The sequence below is a fragment of the Jaculus jaculus genome, chromosome 17 (genome assembly GCF_020740685.1).
Source record: "Jaculus jaculus isolate mJacJac1 chromosome 17, mJacJac1.mat.Y.cur, whole genome shotgun sequence".
Classification (NCBI taxonomy): domain Eukaryota; kingdom Metazoa; phylum Chordata; class Mammalia; order Rodentia; family Dipodidae; genus Jaculus; species Jaculus jaculus.
Window position 1 is genome coordinate 14,921,187 of NC_059118.1, and position 26,235 is coordinate 14,947,421.

General features: G+C 41.7%; 1 protein-coding gene across 2 annotated transcripts in view; it reads right to left on the reverse strand.

The window, feature by feature from the left end:
• Positions 1-26,235, reverse strand: part of Trank1 (tetratricopeptide repeat and ankyrin repeat containing 1) — a 117,784-nt gene that overhangs the window by 36,026 nt on the left and 55,523 nt on the right. Inside the window, exons 5-9 of one of the 2 annotated variants that reach the window (XM_045136937.1) lie at positions 24,102-24,185; positions 23,753-23,891; positions 20,243-20,374; positions 15,154-15,324; positions 1,004-1,057 (exon numbers count right to left, since the gene is read on the reverse strand). In XM_045136937.1, coding sequence (XP_044992872.1) covers positions 1,004-1,057; positions 15,154-15,324; positions 20,243-20,374; positions 23,753-23,891; positions 24,102-24,185 — 580 coding nt within the window. The remainder of the gene's footprint in view (positions 1-1,003; positions 1,058-15,153; positions 15,325-20,242; positions 20,375-23,752; positions 23,892-24,101; positions 24,186-26,235) is intronic. The other variant, XM_045136938.1, reaches the window with a different exon arrangement.

Here is a 26,235-nt window from a genome sequence, read left to right on the forward strand (position 1 = left end):
GTGGTTCACAAACCCATTCAACAACTCCGGAAGAGAGCTGTAGAGCGCATAAGGGAAGAAGCAGAACACGAGGTGCTATGAGACAAGCAAAGTAGTAGAGGCAGAGGGACCACAGCAACACGCAAGCCTCTCAGAGAGCCCAGAAAAGCCTGGTACACACCAGGGAGACCAAAGGACACTGGAGAAGTAGCATTCCTGCTTGTGGCCATCTCAGGGAATTTTTGCCAAACACCAATAATTCAAGTTTTATTTATTTTCACAACCTTCAGTTCTATATACATGAAGGCAGTCTTCATAGGTATAGCTTCATTAAATTCCAAACCCAAGGGCTCCCTAAATATGATTTTCTCAGAATTCTGCACTGAATGGATCTCGAAGGAGGTGACCCCATCCTCGAATCTTAGTGTTTTCATTACCTTGTCATTCTGGGACACAGCACCCAACCAAAAGAAGCTGATGTGAGGAGAGGGCTTACTTTGGTCTCAAGGAGAAGCTTCATGGTGACAGGGGACAGTATGGCATGAGCAGAGATGATATCACCTTTGCTCCAGCAGGTGGATAACAGCAAGAGGACAGTGACCTGAACTCTGGCAAGGAGGAGCTGTCTGTAACACCCCTAAGCCCACCCCCAACAACACACATCCTCCAGCAAGGGTCCACCTCTCAAACTGCCACCAGCTGGGAACCAAGCATTCAGATCACATGAGTTTACTGGAAACATCTGATTCAAACCACCACATGTGAGTATGCTGTGTCTGATCCATTCATACACAAAGTAATGCTACTATTACAATCTAACACACCCTAACAGCTAATGAATATTAGCATTTTTTGTAAGGGATCATGGACTGAATACTATGTGTCACGGAATAAAGTTCCCAGCTGAGACAGGGATCTAAGATTAAAGCATCGGAGTGAATGACTGGCCCAAGGTCACAGACTTGGAGAATAATAGAGTCAAATGCAAAACTCCAACCTTTAAATACAATGGTTTGCTACGTACCGTGAAAAGAATTTCTGGTTCTTCTTGCCATGCCGTCTGTCACTCTCTGTAAAACTGAGACATCATAGCTTATGAAACCAATTTCTGTTGTACTGGGGATTGAACACAGAGACCTACATATGCTAGGCAAACACTCTTAAGACTGAGCTACACTCCCAGCACCCAATTTTTCCATAATCATGTTTGTCATCTAAAATTCTTCAATGAAAGTTTCCTAATTTCCTTATAAAGAAGAAAATAGTATTCAATTCTGTAATAATCTATTCTCTGACATTAGCCAGTATATATGGGAGGAATGTGTGGATGGATATAAGAAATAATTGCATATAAGAAATGAAAAGAGTGACTCTTACAAAATAATGAAAACCCAGTGATGAAGTTGTTTCTGGGGATGGGACCTGGGGCTGACGTTCAGGGGCACATGACAGACTTTTTTTACTGAAGAACTTTCTATGTGCTTTGAATAATGAAAAACTAGTGATGAAGTTGTCACTGGGGATGGGACCTAGGACTGCTACAGGGTACGTGATAAGACTTTTTACGGAAGAACTTTCTGTGCAGCTTGAATGTCTACACATGTAGATTGTTACTTTCATTTTTGAAAGTTAATTTTTAAAGATACTAGAAAGAGTTTGGTTAACAAAAAATTAAATACTTTGTAATTTCCCGAACCAAGGAAGTGAAACATCTATACAATGAAAATATACAGACACTGAAGAGCTGGAGGAAGACAAGAGAAGAAGGAATGACCTCCCATGCTCATGGATTGGAAGAATTAATATTGGAAAAATGAACATCCTACCAAAACCAATATACAGATTCAATGCAATTCTAATCAAAATCCCAGAAACATTCTCCATAATTAGAAAAAGAAGTCTCAAAATTCATATATAAGCACGAAAGGCCTCAAGATAGCCAAAAATGTACTCAGCAAAAGCAACACCTATGGTGGTACCAGACCTCACTGCAATACATACTACAAAGCTACAGTAATAATAATAATAGTAATAATAATAATAATAATAATAATAATAATAAAAGCATGGTGGCCAGGTATGGTGGTGCACGCCTTTAATTCCAGCACTCAGGAGGCAGAGGTAGGAGGATCGCCATGAGTTCAATGCCACCCTGAGACTACATAGTGAATTCCAGGTCAGGCTGAACCAGAGAGAGACCCCTACCTCGGAAAAAAAAAAAAAATGCATAGTGCTGGCACAAAAACAGGCACATAGATCACTGAAATAGGTAGATGATCCAGGTATAAGCTCAAGTAACTATAGCTACCTGTATCTGTGACCAAAGGGCCAAAAACATTCACTGGAGAACAGATAGCATCTTCAACAAATGGTGCTAGAGAAACTGGATAGTCACACGTACAAGACTGAGTTTGGACACTCACCTTGCACAAAAATGGACTCCAAATGAATCAAGGACCTCAATATAAGAACTGAAACTCTAAACAACTAGAAGAAAAAAAAATAGGAAGAACACTCCAAGATAGAGGTGTAGAGAAAAACTTTTTGAATAAGACCTCAGTAGCCCAGGGAATCAGACACCCAATCATTGGGACCATATGAAACTAAAAAGCTATTGTACACATAAGCAAACCAACTGAATGGGAGAAAATCTTCACCAGCTATACTTTCAACAGAGGTCTAGTTTCTAAAATTAACAAAGAACTCAAAAGTCTAAACAATAAGGGGCTAAGAGGATGGCTTAGCAGTTAACGCACTTGCCTGCAAAACCTAATGACCCAGGTTCAATCTCCAGTACCCAGTAAAGCCATATGCACCAAGTGGTACATGCATCAAGAGTTGTTTGCAGGGGCTAATGGCCCTGGTGCACCCATACTCACTCCCTCCCTTCTTCTCTCCCTCTGTATCTCTCTGCTTGCAAATAAATAATAAAATATTAAAGAAAAAATCTAAGCAATAAAAAACAACTCACTCAAAAATGGGGCAGGGAATTAAACAGAGAGTTCTCAAAAGAAGAAATACAAATAGCCATAAACACCTAAAGAGATGTTCAACACCTCTAATCATCAGGACAATGCAAATTAAAACAACTATGAGATTCCATCTCACTCCAGTCAGGATGACAGTCATCAAAAAATTGAATGACAGCAAATGCTGACAGGGGTGTGGGGAAAGAGGAACCTTCGTCCACTGCTGATGGGAGCACAAACTTCTGCAGCCACTACGGAAATCAGTATGAAGACTCCTCAAAAATACTGAAAATAGAACTACCATTAGACCCAGCTATCTTCCTTTGGGCATATACAATAAAGACTCCACCACTGACTACAGAGATGCTTGCTCAGCCATATTCATCTCTGCTCTACCCACAATAGCTAGGAACTGGAATCAGCCCAGATACCCATCAACAACTGAATGGCTCATGAAGATGTGGCACATATCAATGGAATTCTACTCAGCAGTAAGGAAAAAAACAAAATAATGGGGCTGGAGAAGTGGCTTAGTGGTTAAGGCGCTTGCTTGCAAAGCCAAAGGACCCAGGTTCGATTCCCCAGAACCCACATAAGCCAGATGCACAAGGTGGCACATGCGTCTGGAGTTCATTTGCTGTGGCTAAAGACCCTGGACCCATTCTCTTCCTCCCCCTTCCCTTCTCTCAAATAAATAAATAAAAAAGAAATAATTTTCAGGAAAATAAATGGACTTGAAAAAAAATCAGGCTAATCAAGTTCATACAAGCTCAGAAAGACAAACGCCCCATGTTCTCTCTCATATGTGGTCCCTAACCTAGGAACAACCTGAGTTGATTACAAGTGGTAGAAAGCATCATGAGTACTGACATGGAACTAGGATGAAGCTAGAAAAAAGGGGACATGTGGAGGGAAGGGAACAGGGGTTACTTTACAAACAAGTTGAGAGTCATAAAAAATAATACAAGAAGCAGGGCATGGTGGCACACACCTTTAATCCCAACATTCAGGAGGCAGAGGTAGGAGGATCACTGTGAGTTTGAGGACACCCTGAGACTACACAGTGAATTCCAGGTCAACCTGGGCCAGAGTGAGAACCTACCTCAAAAAAAAAAAAAATAATAGTAATACAGGGGGTGAAAAGATCTTTGGGGGATAGGGAAAGGGGGAATTAACATAAAATATCAACATGAATCACAAAAATTTCCTCCTGGATAGCATTATACAAGATATTACCCTAACAAGGGGGAAGGAGGACCAACCAGAAGAGCTCCATAGAAGGTGAAGAAAGCTTGACCCAAAAACCATGGGCTTTGACTACTAAATCTCAGGGCCAGAATTAGGTTGCCACTCCCAACACACAGAGTGAGCTGTTGGTCAGGAAGACATATGAGGTCTCCAAAATAATATAGGCCTTGCCAAAGCACTTGGTTACCTGCCAGACCTAAAAGGTAAGACCCTATAACTAAAGACACCATAGCCTGCATAGAACATTGAGAGACCAGGCTAGAACTGAGAGGGAAACCAGTTCCCTTCTGGCTAGCCCTCGTGGTATTGCAATCTGTCTTACAAATGGTGGAGAACACTGGGGAGATCCAGAATAAATCAACACAGCAAGAAAAGTCAGCCAACTGCCTACCACAAGATGGATCACCTCCACCACATCTGCTGAGATCCAGGAGTCAGTGCTGAGGAAGCAGTGATTGCTCTCACTGCCAACCTAAAAACCAGTTCTAAGAAAATGTCGATAGACACTGTGGTCACTCAAACTTCATCAACATAGACATCCATAAACTACAAAGAATTCAACACTGAATCAGATTTCTAACAAGCCCACCAATACTCACAAACATTTCAGAAGGAAACATGGAAAGATTCTAAGAGCCTCAGGGTGGACAGGATTAGCCCTCCCTGACACTGACTGAAGCCTTCTGTCCCTCACAATAAACACCAATAACACCACTGATGAGGGCCCTCAGCAGAATGGGGGCAAGGGAGGAAGGATGTAAGAGTACAACTTAGTTATAAAAAATAAATAGCAGGAGTGGTGGTGCACGACTTTAATCCCTACACTTGGGAGGCAGAGGTAGAAGGATCGCAATGAGTTCAAGGCCACCCTGAGTCTACACAGTGAATTCCAGGTCAGCTTGAGATACATAGACAGATAGGTAGACAGACAGACAGACAGCAGATACATACATACATACATACATACATACATACATACATACATACATACATACTGCCAGAAATGGTTAGCGTAGCGCTTTAATTGCAGCACTCGGGAGGCAGAGGAAGGAAGATCACCATGAGTTTGAGGACACCCTAAGAATACATAGTGAATCCCAGATCAGCCTGGGATAGAACAAAACCTTACCTTGAAAAAAAATCAAAAGTAAATAAATGAAGTTTGGTTATTTGTCTTGTTGTGGTGCCGGGGCTCAAGGCCATGCTACACAAATTCTTGGCACGAGTTCTACCACTGACTCTATCTCCAGTCCCTAGGAATTTTAATACGCATAACTCATCTTTAACACAACTGAATGATATGAAGAAAAATGCCTTGCAGATAAGAAAAGCAGTGCAAGAACCTCTGAACTACTGGCTTCAGAAAATTTCTATTCAACAACTAGTTTCCTGAGTTCATGTACTGTCCCAGCTGCTCAGGAGTCTTCTGGAAAATTTCAGTCTCAGCAGTCCTGCAGAACACTGCTTAATGATGCTTCCATATACAGAGATGGTAGGATGCAATAACCATCATTCTCCAACTCTCTGGGTATCCACATCCTTTACAACATGACTTTGCAATTCCTCCAGTTACCTGAGCTACAAGGAAAAGTGGCCAACAATGGTCCTAACAACCAGAGGTCTAAGATACTCAGAAACAAACACCCTAAAAGGATGTACACGCCAGTGCAATAGTGGCACACAGCCTTGGTGGGTAACCAACAGCTTTCTGATTGGCTAAGAGATCCATTCACTGTAAAAACCCATATCTGGAATTGGGAACCAGATCATAATCCTATGGGGACAAAGATTATGCTCTTCAGTGTCAAGCTGTCACTAGTCTTTGGCTAAAAGAAGGGTTACATACATCAAATTCTTCCTAAATTAACAGTGTTTACCCCATTGAAACTACTGACTTCACTCTCCATTGGAGAATCTGTTGTTCTTTTTCAGAAGGGAGTGAGACCCAAGGAGATCAACTACCCCTCACACTTCAGCCAAGCCACAACTGAATCCACAGAGGAATTGGGAAGATGAGCAAGAGTGATGCTTCCATGGTGAACCAGATAATCAGTTCCAGGGTATAGGAGACAGACACTGAGGATGCTCAACACCTACCAAAGCAGAGATCCAGAGGCTCCTAAGAGCTCATCACCAAAGCAGACCTAAATCTCACCCACCATGGCTCAGGAAATTTTGCAGAAGAGGGGACAGGAAGATTGTAAGGGTCACAGGTTGAGACATCATGATCCCTCCCAAAATAACTGACTGCATCTCCCACAATGCATAAACCACCACCCATTGTGAATACCTGCAACCCCACTGAGGAGCGTCCCCAATGGAATGGGGGCAGGGGTGAGGGAAAAGAGGTTACCAACACATGATGTATCCACACAAATATTTTGTTAGTAATAATAACAGAAAAAAAAAACTTAAAGAGTGATTTCCCTGTGACCATCCTTGATTCTGGCCTTGCTTCATGACGTTGTGACCGACAGACTGCAATGTATGCTATTTTGTGCGAGCTCTGAGCCTGGTCCTCAGGAAGCTTACATACGTCTACTGGCTTGCTAAGGACCCTGACCTCTGCCATGAGAACATGACCAGGGTGGCCTGCTGAGGTGAAAAAACAACAGAGCAGAGAACTCAAGCCGAGAGCTCATAGGTGAGAAAAAGCACATCCACGATCAGCAAAGACTGCAGACCCACGAAGGGGTCAAGAAGGTCTTTAAAAGCAGCCCACACCAAGAGGCTGAAGGACTGAGCGAAATCAGCATTCTGCTCCCATGCCCTTACTGTCATGTACTAGATAGCATCTAGGACCAAATTTGCCTCTGCCTTCTTCTATGAAGACAATGAGCACACACAGTATAGGGGAAAAAAAAAAAGAACGCTTGGTAAAAAGTCTTCCCACGATACTGACTGCGATACTGAACTCATGGGAATGCTGCCTGTCTCTATGCACCAAGCCATTAGAAGCTTTACAGAAACATTAGCTTAACATGAAAGTCACATGACACTGAACAGGAAGAATTGGAAACAGGAACAAATAGATACAGCTGCATAATAAACACATGATTACATGATTTAAACTAGTCAAGAAGGCAGTTGTAAATTAGGAAAACCACCAATGTTTGGGAGAGAATCAGAGAATGTTATCAACAACATAAAAAATGCTTAAAGGGCTGGAGAGATGGCTTAGCAGTTAAGACACTTGCCTACAAAGCCAAAGGACCCAGGTTGGATTCCCCAGGACCCACATAAGCAAGATGCACAAGTAGGCGCATGTGGCTGGAGTTCATTTGCAGTAGCTAGAGGCCCTGAACCACCCATTCTCTTTGTCTCTCTTCTCTCAATCAATCAATCTCTCCCTCCTTCCCCCCTCCCCTCCTCTCTCTCTCTCCAAATAAGCAAACATTTTTTTTTAAAGGTAACATTAGCCAGGCGTGGTGGTGCATGCCTTTAATCCTAGCACTTGCGAGGCAGAGGTAGGAGGATCACCACGTGTTGGAGGCGATCCTGAGACTACATAGTGAATTTCAGGTCAGCCTAAAGTAAAGTGAAGCCCTACCTCAAAAAAAAAAAAAAAAATTAACATTATCTCAAAAAAAAAAAAAGAAGTTAAAATCCAAGGTCATTGGTTGACCCTAATGCTGAAGGCTCCATGTGCTTAGGCTGCAGATCACTGAAAAATCAAGCTAAAGCTGGGCTGGAAGCCTCCTCCCTGTTGACTAGCTATCAGGATGCTGGGAAGAGCTATTGCGGCCTGTTTGGGGAGAAAAGTCATCAGCAGGTGTTAATCAGCAGTGACCCTGCAAGCTTTACAGATGGCCGAATGTGATAACTGGTGCAATAGGTGGCAAGTCTATTATGGCGGAAACCAACTGCTTTCTAATTGGACTTGAAGCACGCTTCACAGGAGGGAATTCCTGCCTGGTACTGAAAACCTAATGAGAAGCCTATGGCTTGGTAGGTAGGTAGCCCCAGAGGGGATACTACTGCTGTCTGGCTAGATGGGATATACTGTGCCTGCCAAACTGCCTCTAAATACTTACGTTTATGTCCCATTTATTAATGCTACTCTCACTTTTTTTTAAGAGAAGCTTCTCTTTTCAGATGGCAGAGACTACCGAGGTGACTCAAAACTCACCAAAGTGCTGAGAAGTGACAGTGGAGTGTTCAGCACTGAGATATCTCTCTCACACCCTCCAAGACTCAGGGACCATTGTGGAAGAGGTAGCAGAAAGAACGTGAGAGAGAAAGGAAGATAGGAGTGCTTATACACTGTCTTCCAGATACAAAGTGGCCTTGATATTCACGACCTCACAGTGGCTGATGCTACCTACACAAGACGTACATAATAGGAGGAAAAAAATGATGACATCAAAACAGAAGAGAGACTTGTTAGAAAGAAGACTCAGTGTAGGGGAGATTTGGGAGGTGGAAAATAGCTGTGGGAATTATGATCATAGTATATTGTTTATAGTATGGAAGTTGTCAATAAAGCTTTTTTAATACTTTAGACGGAAGATCTAAATGTGACAAATAGTCTCCATGGTAGAAAGGTTGTGAGTGACTTATTATACTGAAATTTGTTTCTTTTTTCTAAGTTTCTCTTTTGTCTCTCTAATGAGAGACAAAAGGCTGTTATGCAATATAATCACAACTGTTAAAAAGATAAATATGAATTGAAAGATAACAAGGAAAGTGAATAAAAATATGCCAAAGTGTAATTACAAAAAAATGGTATTATATGAAATGTTTTACAATTTTTTTATTTTTTTTATTTATTTATTTTGGTTTTTCAAGATAGGGTCACACTCTAGCCCAGGCTCACCTGGAATTCACTAAAGTCTCAGGGTGGCCTCGAACTCACGGTGATCCTCCTATCTCTGCCTCCCAAGTGCCGGGATTCAAGGCATGTGCCACTACGCCCGGCTACAAATTTTCTATAATGATCATATTTAGCAAAGATAAATAAGCAGATTGGAAATTAAAATGAAAGAGATCTACAGAAGTTGCCAACAGTGCTCAAAAAGTTTAGGGAATAGAAATAAACTTTCAAAAACATAAATTTCAATTTTGCCCCAAATCTCTCATCCAAGGTATCAAAGACAAAATTAAGAACTTTTATTACACAGAAGGAGATTCAGTTAAATTAACGTGCCAATCCCATTTTATAAAATGAAATAAAATTGTGCCTAAAATAGGGCTGCAGAGAGATGGCTTAGCGGTTAAGGCATTTGCCTGCAAACCAAAGGATCCTGGTGTGATTCCCTAGGACCCACATAAGCCAGATGCACAAGGATGCATGCATTTGGAGTTCGTTTCCAGTGGTTGGAGGCCCTGGCACTCCCATTCTCTCTTGCTCTCTCTCTCTCAAATAATAAAATATATTTTTATGCTTAAAATATAAAACTAAAAAGTTCACAAATGCTTGATTTTTTTATGTCCTGGTACATGAATTTGCAGAAAATTAGCATTATTTTTGCTACATTTTATACATTTTCTTTAAAGAATTATAGTATTAGCCAGGCATAGTGTCACATGCCTTTAGTCCCAGCACTAAGGAGGCAGAGGTAGGAGGTTCACCGTAAGTTCAAGGCCACCCTGAGACTACATAGGGAATTCCAGGTCAGCTTGCGCTAGAGTGAGATCCTACCTCAAAAAAATATATATAATACTAACATAAAAAGCAAAAACTACAAGCATCCTTGAAGCCAATGTCCCCAGATGTAGTAACATAAAGGAAGCACAGAGCAGAAAATAGTTGGCTTCTCTCTGGCTGGATTTGAACTTACTAGTGAACCTGAGAGAAGACCACAGACCAAGGCTCCAACCTTGTACTTGGTCCTAAGGGAAAACCTGAGCAGCAACAGCCCTAGAGAAATGCTACCATCTGGTGGTAGCCGTGAAAAACAGGCAAGCACAAATTGATAAAACTGACTAGGGCTAAAGCTTTGTTATTCAAAACAGTCTCTGGCACTCCTTGGCAACTGGTGAGAAATAACAAAACCTCTCTGAAGCTATGGAATGAAACCCTGCATGCACGTATTTGTGTGTGCACGTGAACAGCGGGAAATGTCAAATTTGCAAAATAGCAGAAATCTAGCAAAACCATCTTTCTCACATGATGGCAAAGGCTGCCCTATCCAAAAAGATACACATACTAGCCTCATGTGACTACTGGCTATCTTACCAAACAAAACAAGCAAATCTAGAAAAATCTCCCAGCCTTGCCTTAGCTATTAAAGTTGATGCAATGAGCAAAATCTTAGAAACAAAATGTGTGCATACAAGTCTGTGCAGCCATATGGACACACAAAGAAACACTGATGTCCAGTACATAATTCCATTCAGAAATTAAATGCAGGGGTTGATGTACACAGAGATTCCACTGCTACGAGCACATGGAAAACACAGAAAGACTCCAGCTTACTAGCCCTTTAAGACTTCTGCCGTGTTCCACTTCTTGTTTGATTTTATCATTTCACTTTTCACAGTATTTCTGTACTATCCTTTCATATTCCCTTAGCATAGCAAGAAAAATCTTCACAGCCAATGTTTAATAACACTATCAAGTAATCAAATATCCTACAGAGTGAACTGGAGCCAATGAGAACTGGGACTTTGGGCCTGAATGCTTCCAAGATCATCCAGGCTAACGGATAAGGCAGGTGGCCAACCTTGAAACAGTGCGTTACTATCCCATGCCAAGCAAGGACGACTGAATTCTCATGAGCCCACTGGACAGAGGCCTAAATTCTATTGAGGTTCCTCTTTGGGTTCCAAACACAGGCTACTGATTGAACTGCTGAAGAAGTGGGAGATGCAGGAAGGATGAGAACACTGTCTCAGGCTGGAGGCTCAACAGTTAAGGTGCCTGCTTGCAAAGCCTGATGGTCTGGGTTCGATTCCCCAGTACCCACATAAAGCCAGATGCACAAAGTGGCACATACATCTGGAGTGCATTTGTAGCAGCTGGAGGCTCTGGCACACCCAATATTTCTCTCTCCTTGCAAATTAATGTTTTTAAAAAGAACTCTTACATAAATAAATAAAAACAAAAAATTAGAAGAAAAAAAAACCTCTGTCTCAAAGCTAGGGCTCACTGTAGCTCATTGGTACAGTGTTTGCTTAACATGGCAAGACTCTAGGTTCCAACCCCAAGCACCACAGAAACAAAATAATGAAGTCTACCCCAGATGAAATGTCTTTAGGGTTATCAAATATTCATGCAATTTGGTTTTATTTAACAAGAAAACCAAACTATTGAATATACAAAGTATTTGAGAATTAATACATTTTTAAGGGTATCAGCTATTTCCTTCCTATTAACTGGTGGGTTTTTTAAATTGCTATTGTTATCTTAAAACCTAGAGATTGGACAGGACAGATTGTTTAACGGGTAAGGCACTTGCCTGCAAAGCCAAAGGACCCAAGGTGGATCCCCTAATACCTACATAAAGCCAGATGCACAAGGTGGCACATGTACCTGAAGTTCGTTTACAGTGGCTACTGGCCCTTTCTCTCTATTTGTCTCTTTCTCTCTTTCTCTCTCTCTAATAAATAAATATTTTTAAAAACCAGAAATTCATGGGCTGGAGGGATGGCTTAGCAGTTAAGGCATTTGCCTGCAAAGCCAAAGGACACAGGTTCGATTACCCAGCCAGATGCACAAAGGGGGTGCACGTGCCTGGAGTTCATTTGCAGTGGCTGGAGGTCCTGGCGCACCCACTCTCTCACTCTCTCCCTCTTTCTTTGTCAAATAAATAAATAAAAATAAAATAATTTTTAAAAACTAGAAATTCATGGGTAACCTATTTGGTTACTTCTAAGTTTCCCAAATTGTGGAAGCCATTCTGAAATTGAGACCCGTAAGTTTTCATAAAGCACTTCATAATGGTTTCTAGTTATACTGCCAGGAAAAGAAATCTCAATTTCTTAAAACATGAAGTCATTTAAAAACAACATGGTAGGTTATAGCTTGAAGGTTGATCATTCATTTTGGAGGGACTAAAAATTCACTGCTTCAGGCTGGAGAGATGGCTTAGCAGTTAAGGCATTTGCTTGCAAAGCCAAAGAACCCTAGTTCAATTCCATAGGACCCACGTAAGCCAGATGCACAAGGGGGTGTATGTGTCTGGAGTTCGTTTGCAGTAGCTGGGGGCCTGGCATGTCCATTCTCTCTCTCTCCCTCTCTCTGCCTCTTCCTCTCCCCCCTCCCAAATAAATAAATAAATAAAAATAAAAAATAAATATCATTCCCTCATGGAAATGCCTTCATTTACCCATTCAAAAGAGGGCATCTCTCTAAGAAATTTAAATCTCCATGGGATACACACACACTACTTAAGCATTCATTGATCTGGTCCTTCATTCACAATTATAATTATACAAAACTAAGAAAATGGGGCTGGAGAGATGGCTTAGTAGTTAAGGTGCTTGTCTGGAAAGCCTAAAGACCTATGTTCAACTCTCCAGATCCCACATAAGCCAGACACACAAAGGTGAGGCAAGCACAAGGTCACACATGCACACTAGGTGATGCATATGGAATTTGATTGCAGTGGCTGAAGCCCTGGAGCCCCAATCCTTCCTCCCTCCCTCCCTCCCTCCCTCCCTCCCTCCCTCCCTCCCTCTCTTTCTAAAAAAAAAAATAAATAAAAATAAAAAATAAAAATCAGAAAAGGGTTAGGGAAAAGCAACAGCACCAAAGAGAAGAAAAGGTGTCAGATGCTGGGTGTGGTGGCTCAACGCCTTTAATCCCAGCACTCAGGAAGCAGAGGTAGGAGGATCACCATGATTTCAAGGCCACCCTGAGATTACATAGTGAATTCCAGGTCAGCCTAAATTAGAGAGAGACCCTACCTTGAAAAATGAAAGAAAAAAAAAAAAGGATATCAGATAACCCCCTAAGCAACATAATTCAGGGAGAAAAGAAAGTTCTATAAATAAATATAAATGTTTATGTAAATGTATGCAAGATGTGGCAGGAGTAAATTTTTACAATCAGAATTTTAAGAAAGAGTTCTTAAGAACTATTATTTTCCACTTTAATCCCAGCACTTGGGTTGCAGAGGTAGGAGGATTGCCATGAGTTCAAGGGCCAGCCTGAGACTACATAGTGAATTCCAGGTCAGCCTGAGCTAGAGGGAGACCCTACTTAAAACAAAAAAAAAAAAAAAAAAGAGGGAAAAATGCAGTAATGGGCAACACAAATTAAAAGGAAAATCTTAAGAATCAAATTAAAGCCGGGCATGGTGGCACACGCCTTTAATCCCAGCACTCGGGAGGCAGAGGTGGGAGGATTGCCGTGAGTTCGAGGCCACCCTGAGACTCCATAGTGAATTCCAAGTCAGCCTGGGCTACAGTGAGACCCTACCTCGAAAAAAAAAAAAAAAAAAAAAAAAAAAAGAATCAAATTAAAGATTTGGGAAAGAAAACAATAGAGAAAAGCAGACAGACATATATTATAAATTTAAGAAGCTCATCTGATGATTTGAGACTAGTCGTACAGATAAAAATAATGGAGGGAAATAAATTAATAGTTATTTTTCCTAAGCTAAGAAAGAGATGAAAAGGATCAACAAATTCCAAACAAGCAAAGTGAGTAAGATCCCACAACCCTGATACATCCCAAGGATATTTCAGAACTCAAGGACAAAGAATATTCTAGAAAGGCAGAAAAATGACTGGCATCATACTTCTAATCAGAAACAATGGGGACTAGAAGGCAATAAAACAACTATTTTCCAATGTTCAAACAAGGTTATATGGTGTATTTTATAAATTTAAAGCTACCATGGATTACTGGCTACACTAGGAAAGGCTGCCATTGAAAACTATTGCATGCTACTGATGGTAGCATGCAGAGTGAGAAGTACAATGACTATATCCAAACAAACTATCAACCAGTATGAGTATTAAAAAGATATTTTCAAAAATTACATAATTTTACTATCCATGCCTCCACCATGACAAATTTAATTCCAGCAAAACAAAAAAGAAATCTACAGGGCTGGAGAGATGGCTTAGCGGTTAAGCGCTTGCCTGTGAAGCCTAAGGACCCTGGTTCGAGGCTCGGTTCCCCAGGTCCCACATTAGCCAGATGCACAAGGGGGCTCACGCGTCTGGAGTTCGTTTGCAGAGGCTGGAAGCCCTGGCGCGCCCATTCTCTCTCTCTTCCTCTATCTGTCTTTCTCTCTGTGTCTGTCGCTCTCAAATAAATAAATAAATAAATAAAAATTTTAAAAAAAAAGAAATCTACAGATAACAGGAGACATGAAAGTCATGCATGAGTCCACGAACTACAAGAAACAGGACGCTCATGTTTTATCAAATGGGGCTGCTAAAGAGTATCACATTTAAGGAGCAAAGTTTGGGGGACATTTAGTGATTCATTTCAATGGGTTCAGACATGCAACTGGTTGTACACAGGGTAACATACTACCAATGCAAATGCCACACACTGGTTTCCAATTTTAGAATCAATCCATAGATGAAGTATGGCACACTTACAAGGTAAGGGGCAGAATGTATATGGTACAAATGACATTACCATATAAAATCAAATAAGTAGAACTGACACCGCTACACACATCTTACACAGCAGTCTCTCCCAAATTGTTAAGTCAAGAAATTGAAGTATAAGAATATTTGAAATCGTTGGCAGTAATGTTCTCAGGACTTTTGTTATCTCTTATTCTATTTTTTCCTTTTTGTTATGTGCATATATGGGGGGGGGGAAATCGCCTATAATATCCAAATGCAGACCTGGAAAAGTTCTCAGAATGCCATAGATGCTCTTTAAGAGTTGTTTCATTCTGTCTTTCCAAACATGCAAATATTGGAGAGGAAAGCTCTCACTTCCATCTATGTGTACTAAGAAGACATAAACCAGTTTGTATCTATTATCACAGGAACACAGTTCCCCTATCCCTCCTCCCAACAGTTAGTTAATTCACTGGAGCTATACCTGGTAAGTTCTTAGAACGTGTAGCCAGCTTTTCCAAGTGACTGTTGATTCTCTCAATGGCTCTGAAGTTCTTATTCCTCCTGAGGATATCCACAGCCGTCCTGGAGTGTCTATCCAGCAGAGTGGGGTCTGCCCCAAAGCCCAGGAGCATCTGCACATCCTCTGTTTGTCCTAGGAAAGGCCAAAATGAGAAGGGAGAATTAACATGGTTCCTTCCATAAGGAGATGTACCCATGAGCGCTCTGCTCCCAGCTGCCTGAAGGCAAGGGACTAGGGCCCCTCTTGGGTAAGGAACCTAAACTGCCAGTCTTGGGAAGTCTACCCAACTCTCCAAAGCAAGGAGTCTTGTATGGAGTGGAAAGGACAATAGCTTTTAAGAGGTTCAGAAGTATGTTCCTCTCTACCTTTCTCCCCTCGCCTTGGCAACAAGCAAGGAGAGGGGAAATCTTGTTACTAGGCAACAGTTACAGCTGTAAGGATAACAGCAAGCTGTGACTTCAGATTTCTTTATTCCCAAGAGAGAAAACAGAATATTGTTCCAGAAAAAAATAAATAAAATCCTGTCCAGGGACAGAAGAAAAAAGTGGCAATTACTTTGGCATCAGGGTGCTGTTGTCGTTGTCATTTTTACTACCCTCCCATCCCTAACCCTCTGGCTATCAGAGTTCCATTTGCTCCTCTAATATACCTATTTGTCAAGTATAAAGGTGTCTCTGTCATAGATGTAATTGGCTTTCAGAATGGAACCCTGGGGTGCACAGATCCAGAGAACTGTACGAATCAATGATGGACCTCCAACTTCCCTACATAACATTTACTAAAACCTATGGCCTGACAAGGCACCTTTTCTTCAAGTATCAGTCTACTCATGGTGTTCTCCTTTCCCACCTCCCCAGTCATGCTTGCCTATCTCTCATTTTCAAAAATTAAAAAATGGGCTGGAGAGATGGCTTAGCAGTTAAAGGTGCTTGCTTGCAAAGCCTAAAGGCCTAGGTTCGATTCTCTAGTACTCACGTAAAGCCAGATGCACAAAGCAGCAAATGTGTCTGGAATTCATTTGCAGTGACTCTAATGTACCCATTCTCTCTCACATTCTCTACCTATATCTCTACTTGTAAATGAATTAAAATCTTATACTTCCTAAACATTACACCTTCTTTGAGTTAGACAATGAAATATTAATGTATGAGCTGCTATGATAGAGCTGTGAAAATCTTTAAGGTTCTAAATTAGGTAACCTTAGGACAGAAATTATATTGGTGGGCCTGACTTAATCTCATGAATTTCTGATGTCAAAGTTCCAGAGATCAGAGAAAGAAAAGGTCAAAGATGCAACATACGAGTGGGGCCTAAAGCATAAGAAATTCTCCCCTGCTGGTTTTAAAGGCACCGGAAACCACAGGACAAGTGTGTGTGGCCTACAGAAGCTAAGAGAGGTTTTTGGCAGCTATCCATGAAGGAAATAGAGGCCTTGATCTGAGATCCATGAAGAACTTAATTCTGCCACACAAAATGAGCTTGGAAGAGGACCTAGAAGTCCAGATGAGAACACAGCCAAAGCCAACACCTTGACTGCAGTCCTTCAAGACAGTAAGCAGATGACTTGGTTACATCATGCCAAGTCTTCTGACCTACAGAACCAGAGGCCATTAAATAGGTATTGTTTTAAGCCAGTGCATTTATGATACTTTATTCATCAGCACAAGAAACTAACACAGTTACTATTGTATACTTCCTCAAAGAAGGTAAAAATTACTGACCTGTGGGATATCAGTGAAAGCAGTAAGGAAATCTGATGCTTACAGAGCCCTGTACTAGGGACTGTAATCCAACCCCTTACCTTCCCATCTCCAAACCTACACTTTATGTTTAGTGAATAGCTGCAGAAATTCTTACTACATTTATGTTTTCATAAAGTTGGTGTAATAAATTCAGTCATAAACCAATCCAGAAAACAAATTAAACCCTTGGAACCTTACAATCACAAAGATGTTTTAACATTTAAGGTTACATGAGTATTTCCATTCCAGAAAATGCATCAATAGACGGCCAATAAGATATTCAAGTACTAAATATATTAGGTTAAACTTCCTTTAGAAAAGTACACTGGCAGGCTGGGGAGATGGCTCAGAGGCGAAGGCGCCTGCCTGCAAAGTCTAACAACTTGGGTTCAATTACCCAATACCCGCATAAAAGCCAGATGCACAAAATAACACATACATCTGGAGGTCGTTTGCAGTAGCTAGAAGCCCTGGTGTATCCATTCATATTCTTTCTTCCCCTCTCTCTCCTTGTTAATAAATAAAAATATTTTAATATATTTTATTTATTTATTTGAGAGTGAGAAAGAGTCAGAAAGAGAGAGAGAATAGGCACACCAGGGCCTGCAGCCATTACAAACAAACTCCAGATGCATGTGCCACTTTGTGCATCTGGCTTATGTGGGTCCTAGAGAATCGAACGGGGATCCTTTGGCTTTGCAGGCAAACACCTTAACCACTAAAGCCATCTCTCCAGCCCTAAAAATATATTTTTTTTAATGCACTGGAAGCCGGCCATGGTGGATCAGACCTGTAATCCCAGCATCTAGAAGGCTGCACAAAAGGATCACCTTGAGGACAACATGGTGCACAGTGAGTTCCAGGTCAGCCTGAGCTTCAGTGTGAGCATTGGCCTCAAAAAAATGAAAAGCCATGCCAGGCTTGGTTGTGCATTTTAATCCCAGCATTCCAAAGGCAGAGGTAGAAGGATTGCCATGAGTTCGAAGTCACCCTGAGACTACATAGTGAATTACAGGCCAGCCTATGCTAGGAAGACACTACCTGGAAGAACCTAATTAATTAATAAGAAAAAACTGGAAGTATCAAAAAAGGAAGAAATGCCCAAGTTAAGTTTTGCCTATTAAAAGAGCTTACTATAATTTTAAAAATAGATACCAAGGACTGGAGAGTTGGCTTAGGGGTTAAGGTGCTTGCCTGCAAAGCCAGAGGACTTAGGTTTGATTCCCCAGGACCCACATAAGCCAAATGCACAAGGTGGAGTTCATTTGTAGTGGCTAGAGGCTCTGAAGCACCCATTCTCTATCTTGACTCTCTCCCTCAAATAAATAAATAAAAATATTTTTTAAAATAGATATTGAAAATATCACATTGCTATAACATTTATGTTCTACTATATACAAATAAAATAGTAAGATAACAGTTCTATTTTAAAATATTAACATACCAATTACTCAAAATTACCCTTTCATACAATTATTTAGACCCATCCAACCCTCACACTGCAGAAAGAATGGCTGATACCAGGTAGCATGTGAGACCAGGTGTGTGAGGATGGTCTATGGCCATGTCTGCTCTGGGGCACTGGTGATGAGCTATGGAAGACAATGGATTCTGGAAAAAAAAATAATGTTAAATGTTACCTTATCCTGCCATTTTCTGTGTTATATACCGAAATGATATTTTAGATCTTTTGGGTTAAATCCATAAGCATTCTATTTCCCCAGATGTAGATTCATACATCCTGGTTCAGTGAGGAGTCACATTAGAGAAACAAGTCTCTCTAGACTTCTCTCGAGACCAGCTGAAATCAGAAGGCCCTGAGTTCTCAGGTGCCCCAATAAAACCAAAAGTCCTATGATGATATGATTCGGGTGTCCCCCATAAACTTGCGTGTTCTTAATGCTTGGTCCCCAGCTGATAGCAAGTTAGGAATTGGAACCTTGTTAGAGGTATGTTGTTGTGGGAGGACTTATAGGTGTTATAGCCAGCTTCCCCTTGCCAGGGTTTGGCATACTCTACTGCTGCTGTTGTCTACCTGAAGTTGGCCAATAAGTGATGTCTAGCCTCTGTCCATGCCACATTTTCCCCTGACATCAAGGAGGTTCCCCACAAGTGTGTAAGCCAAAATAAACCCTTTCCTCCCACAAGCTGCTTTTAGTTGGGTGTTTTATGCTAGCAACAAGAAGGTAACTGCAACAAGTCCCCAAAAGAAGGCCTTCAGACTATGTCTAGCCCACAGGCTTTATTTAATTAAATCTAGTAGTTAAAAAAATCAAAAAATTTCAAAGTTTAAAAAAATTCAGATTTCTGGGCTGGGGAAATGGACTAGGGGTTAAAGTGCTTGCCTGTGAAGCCTAAAGACACTGGTTCGATTCCCTGGACTCATGTTAGCCAGATGCCCAAGGGGAGCTCATTTGCAGTGCTGGAGGCCCTGGGGTGCCCATTCTCTTTTTCTCTATCTGCCTTTCTCTCTGTCTGTCTGTCTCTCTCTCTCTCTCTCTCTCGCTCTGTCTCTCTCTCTCAAATAAATAATATATATTAAAAAGTTCAGATTTCTAATGTTTCTTGCCACCAGAAGACCACAGCCCAGCCTGATTCCCCAAATCAGCCCCAAACTATAAAGACACCAAACACAAGTTCCCTGCAACTCCCTATCATCTCCCTTCTACTCCTACTGAGAGTTAATTATCATTATAGGGATGAAAAAATAAAGGTTTTCTGTCACTGAGACAGAAAACAAAGACCAACTGATCTGAGAGTTTGGGGGAGAGAGGGAGAGTGTGTAGGACTGAGCAGTCTCCCTGGCCTACACAGTTTAACAAGATGGTTGGTACCATAACAACAAGAACAGGAACCAGCCCCCCTCTTCCACGTGGGCTGTCTAACCCTGAGTGCAGTAGGATGCAATTCCTGTGTTGGGGGTTCTGAGTATCACAAAAGTAGGAACTGTGTCTGTTGCCTTGTTCACAATCACCTCAAGCAATCAACAGATTTGGCTTTAAATAAAGGCATTTCATAACATGTGATAAGGAAAGGGGTATAATAAAGTCAGAGTTCTTGTCCTTGAATTATTCAACCTCACAGACGCAATTTGAAGCCAAAAGGGCACAGGAGCCCAGCAATTCTTCCTTTAGTCTACCTCTTTTCTGCCAAAAGCCTCTCTCACAATCGTATTCAAGGGCAAGTATGTTTTTTTGACCCTACCACAGGTGGGATGGACAAAACACAGTGGTGAGTTGTGTTGGGTTTTCTCATGCCTGCACTCCCCAGGCCCACAACACACTCTCCAGTGCAGTACCACTACTCACGCTTGATGGAGTATCCCGGGGAGTGGGAAGCAGTGATATGCAGGACGGTGCAGCCAGCGTCATCTCTTTGGTTGATGTGGCCTTTCAATTCAGGCCTGAGATCCATTAGCCACATGAAAAGTTGGTTTTCTCCTAGAGAGAAAAAATAATTGCAAAAATTAATGATGTATCCCACACTAAAGAAACCAAATGGGAAACCCAACACACATTTTTCTACTCACCACAAACAGGTGTAGAAAGACATAGGTATGAGACGTCAATCAGGGGTAATATTTGAATTTGCTCTTACTGATAGGGTCTATAACTACAGGGGCTAACTTAAAGAGCAGATATAATGAAGACCATGACACAGGCTACTTCTCTTCTTTGTAAGCTTCTAATTTGAAAATGAGGTGATTAGATTAAACTGCTTTTAATCATACTTTACATTTAAATGTTTTGCCCACCAATCCTGTATAAGAATAAGGTTGAAGCCGGGCGTGGTGGCGCACGCCTTTAATCCCAGCACTTGGGAGGCAGAGGTAGGAGGATCGCTGAGAGTTCGAGGCCACCCTGAGACTACATAGTGAATTCCAGGTCAGCCTGAGCCAGAGTGAGACCCTACCTCGAAAAACCAAAAAAAAAAAAAAAAAAAGAATAAGGTTGAAGAGATGGCTTAGCAGTTAAGGCTCTTGCCTGTGAAGCCTAAGGACCCAGTTTCCATTCCCCAGTATCCACATAAACCAGTGGCGCATGTGTCTAGAGTTCGTGTGCAGTGGCCAGAAGCCCTAGTGTTTGCTCGCTCTCTCTCAAATAAAAAAAAATTTTTTAAAGAATAGGAATGAAATCTTCTATAGGTGTTGGGAGTGGTGGTGCATGTCTTTAATCACAGCACTGGGGAGGCAGAGGTATGTGGACTGCTGTAAGTTCAAGGCCACCCTGAGACTACATAGTGAATTCCAGGTCAGTCTGGGCTACAGTGAGACCCTACCCTGAAAAAACAAAAAAAAAAACCAAAAATCTTCTAAAGGTCCCCCAATATATGAAATGGATATGTGACAAAAAGAAAATATGGAAGAATAAAGCCCGAGGCCCTGGCACCCACACCCCACTCCTGGGAAGACGAGCTCTCTTGGACATTTCAGGCTATAAAATGTTATCCAACAGTTTTGCCTCTTATGCTTGGCAAGAAAAAAAAAAAAAAGTTTCTATCTAAAATGTGAACATACATGCTAATGACAGAATAAAAACATCTTAAAATTTAAATCCTATTAACACAATGGAATTTTTTAAAAATCTATTTTGTGAAAATAACAGTCCTGTCAGATCTAGTAGCACAGGCCTGTAATCCTAGCTACTCTGGAGGCTGAGGCAGGAGAATCGAACATTTAAGGCCTGTCTGAGCTAGAGAAAGTTCAAGGTCAGAGTGGGCAACTTAGCAAGACCCTGTCTCGAATGCTTTTTTCTAATTTTATTTATTTTTATTCATTTATTAGAGACAGAGAGAGAGAATGGGTACGCCAGGGCCCACTGCAAACGAACTCCAGATGCATGCATCACCTTGTGCATCTGGCTTACATGAGTCCTGGGGAATTGAACCTGGGTCCTTTGGCTTTGCAGGGTAATGCCTTAACTGCCGAGCCATCCCTCCAGCCCCTGTCTCGAAATTTTTAAGATGGGTAAGGGTTGAAATATTATAGCTCAATGACAGAGCATGTGAAAGGCCCTGGTTTGATCCCCAGTAACAGTAACACATACACACACATATTTAGAAAGAAAAAAAATTAGTGTATACTTATGGAATATACTTAAGAAAGCTGTTAATAAATTTAAAAAAAGAAAGAAAAACAGCAGTTCTTTGATCCACAACAAAATTCTATCAGGATCAGCCCAGGATTTCTTAGGATTTCCCTCAGCTACAGTCTCAAAATACAGTAGCAGGCCCTCGAGGCTAGAATGCAATCAAGGTGAAGGGGTGGGTACCACAGTAGGTGCCTCTGTCAGAAGGGGAACACAGCTCTCCTGGGAATGCTCCTTTAACAGCTGTCTGTCCCAAGTGCCCACGTGGAGCTCCACTTTGCAGTTGAGGATCTAAGAAGACAACTCCTTTCAATCTGAGCCTCTGGGGTCACAAGACATAGAAATGATGCTGTGTCCTTTCTGCTTTCACTGGAAAACTCAAATCACAGAAAATCATGGTTTGGGAAGACAGCTTGGTGAGTCAGGTGTGTGCTGTGAAAGCATGGGGATCTGAGTTCAAAGGCCCAGTGCCTAAGTAAAATGTTGGGGGTGGCAATGTACACCTGTAATCCCAGTGCTTGGGACGCAGAAACAGGAGGATCCCTAAAGCTTACTGACTAGCTAGTCTAGCCAAACAGTAAGCACTAGGTTTCATGAGAAACCCTGTCTTAAAACGTAAGGTGGAATCTAGGTATCATGTCTCATGTTTATAATCCCAACACTTGGAGGCTGAGTTCAAGGCCAAACTGGAATACAGAGTCAGCCTGAGCTAGAAAAAGACCCTATCGAAAAGTCAGTCAGATTGGCTACCGTCATGAAAACAAATGATCATAAATGTTGGCGGGGATGTAGAAAAAGAGGAACCCTTCTACATTGCTGGTGGGAATGCAATCTGGTCCAGCCATTGTGGAAATCAGTGTGGAGGTTCCTAAAACAGCTGAAGATTGATCTACCATATGACCCAGCTATAGCACTCCTAGGCATATATCCGAAGGAATCATCTCATTTCCTTAGAAGTATGTGCTCAACCATGTTTATTGCTGCTCAATTTATAATAGCTGGGAAATGGAACCAGCCTAGATGTCCCTCAACTGATGAGTGGATAATGAAGATGTGGCACATTTATACAATGGATTCTATTTAGCGGTAAAGAAAAATAAAGTTATGAAATTTGCAGGAAAATGGACAGATCTGTAAAGGATTATACTAAGTGAGGTAACCAAGGCCCAGAAAACCAAGTGCCACATGTTCTCTCTCATATGTGGATCCTAGCTACAGATGATTGGGCTTCTGCGTGAGAAGGAAAATACTTAGTAGCAGAGTCCAGTAAGTTTAAAAGGAAATATATAGGGAAGAGAAAGGAAGGGAGGAGGATACTTAATAGGTTGGTATTGTATATATGTAAGTACAATGATTGTGATGGGGAGGTAATATGATGGAGAATGAAATTTCAAAGGGGAAAGTGCAGGGGGTGAGGGTATTACCATGGGATATTTTTTATAATCATGGAAAATGTTAATAAAAATTGTGAAAAGAAAAAAAAGTAAATAAATTAAGGTGGAGAGCAATTGAAGAAGGCACCCAACATTGATCTCTGGCCTTCACAAACATAAACACATGTGAATCTGCACACAGATGTGCAGCTACACATATATGAACACACACACAATAACACGGCTCATATCATTTGGATGATCGGTATTCAAGAGGCTAAGTGTCACATAAGCTGAGCAGAGTCCCAGGGTCTGAACTAGAGGACTGTGGTGGGTGTGTGAAGGAGGGAAAACTCACTTGCTTGGATGCAGAGCCGCATAAGGGCATGGACAGGATAGGGTCCTATGGTCTCAACACTTGCACCGATGGAGATGAGCCACTGGACCAACCTAGGCACCTGTTCCACTTTCTCATAAAGCCCAATGAAGACATACTTCTGAAAAATTAACACACACAGGGAGAGCCACGGAGGTCACTTTATTAACATGAAACTTCAAACTCTATCCACACATTTTGGAACCAGTCTTGGCCTAAAAGCACTATAAATAACACATTTACAGTGGAGCAGCTACTGGGGAAGTCAAGTCCTAAGCCAAGGGCTGACATGGCCTCATGTGAAGCCATACATTTCATGACGCCCTCTTACCTCAAAGAGACTCTTCAGTGACAATCCATGCACATGAATATCGCTTGGCAGTCGGTCTTTTTTTGCTGACAATAGCAGAAATGCCTGATTGAAATGGAGGAAAAGGTTGAAATAATACTTTCCACAGAAAGCAAAATAGTCAAGACCCAACAGAAAACAAAATGAAATGACCTCTGGTTGTGTCTTTTTTGTTCAACTACCTATCAAGTTTGTCAGCCTGAGCCATGATAATCAATGTCTGTTCAGCCACATGCCCGCTCTTACTGAGAGCATGGATTGTCACTGAAGAGTCTCTTAGTTACATATCATCTCACAAAATTAAGAGAAGGCTCAGAAATCCAGAAAAAGAGGCTATGGGCAAACTGTGCTTCTAGCTCTTTTCAATTTCGTGCTCACCCTCAACACATCCACTGTCCACACTCATCTCCAGATGACACACTCAGAGTTCTGATAGTTCCAATTGCTGGCCTGCCTGTTACAAGATGCTTCAGTCCAGTATGAGAATTACCTAGGCCTTACTTCAAACAAGATACTGAACCTGTCTCTTGGGCTGGATTTCTGAGCCTTCTCTTAATTATGTGAGATGACACGTAACTATCTGACAGGCATGAAGATATCCTAAAGAGATAGTCTTGCCCTCCCCTTCAGCTATGAGACAGTTGGAATAAGGCACCCAAGGCACTAAGGAATTAGAATTTCCCATAGGAATCTCATGCTAGAAGGAAGGCTAAAGCTGGTGGCAGCCAGAGGGAGAGCTTGTCTCTGGGAAAGAGATTTCACACGGTGCTGACATATTGTCAGACTACCTTGCAGGAGAGAATGGAGCCCAGACAGTGATAGGCTGAAAGGCCCCTTGACTGACGCTGCTTACCTATTCATACCTCCGGCCCTTTACTTAAAGCTAAATCTCATTGTCAGGACCACCCCCACATGCATCCAGATCCCCAAAGGGAGGGGGTATTATCACTGGATCTCTCTGTTCCTCTTCCCCTTCTACTTTTCAATATTTAACTGGCTTATTAAGGAGGTGGCTGAGCCTGCCTTATCAGGGGTTTCAGAGCTTAGGTTCTGTCCCTTACTAACACTGTCATATCAATCCCCTTACAAAGCTTCTGGTCCCCATCCCTTCACCTCCCACCACAGCCATGGAGCCCTGCTCATATCTTCCTTGCACTGAAAGAGGGAACAGGGCTCCTTCCTGGGAGATACAAACTGAACTGTATTCCTGCTGATGTGAAATAAAGTTTCCCATTCATAGACCTGTCCTATCAGAGGAATCATGAACTCTCAGAACATTTTAAAAATAAATCGGCCATTCTCTCTATCAGTCTCCCTCCCCTACCCCTAGCCCCACTTTCTGTCTCTGTCTCTCCCTGTCCCTCTCTCCCTCTTTCCCTCTCTCCCTTCCTCCCTCCCTCTTCATCTCCCTCTCTCTCCCCACCTCAAATAAATAATTTTTTTCTAATCTTTAAAGGGGCTGGAGAGATGGCTTGGCAGTTAAGGCACTTACCTGCAAAGCCAAAGTACCCAGGTTTGATTTCTCAGGACCCACATAAACCAGATGCACACGATTGTGCACATGTCTGGAATTTGTTTGCAGTGGCTGGAGGCCCTGGCATGCACATTCTGTCTTCCTCCCCCACATACTCTCTAACTGCCTCTCTCTAACAAATAAATACTTAAAAACTTAAAAAATAAAATAAAAATAAATTGGAAACAATAATTAACTAACTCTTGGCCCAGTAATTTGTCTCAAGAGTCCAACCTCTCACCCCTGCTTCCTGCTCCCTCAAAACCTTAATAGAGATGGGCTTCAGGGATCCTGAGGCTAGACATTAGGGGGTCTCCCATGAACCCCCTGAAACTACATGTGTAATTGTTAGTATATAGGCCAGTTATGCAAGGAATTTATGACTCTGTCAGAAACTGAAGAATTCTCTTCTGTTCATTCAATTTCCCTGAATCTAGAATCCTTGACAGGCTGGCTTCGTTTCTGGGGATATTTCTGGCCTGCCTAGCCCTAGGAAGCCCATGGCCAGACAGTTCTCATGAACACTTACAACCTATCATTAATGTAAACCACTATTCACTTGACATTCTGTATAGGTAAAGTTACTATAAAACCCCTTAGAGC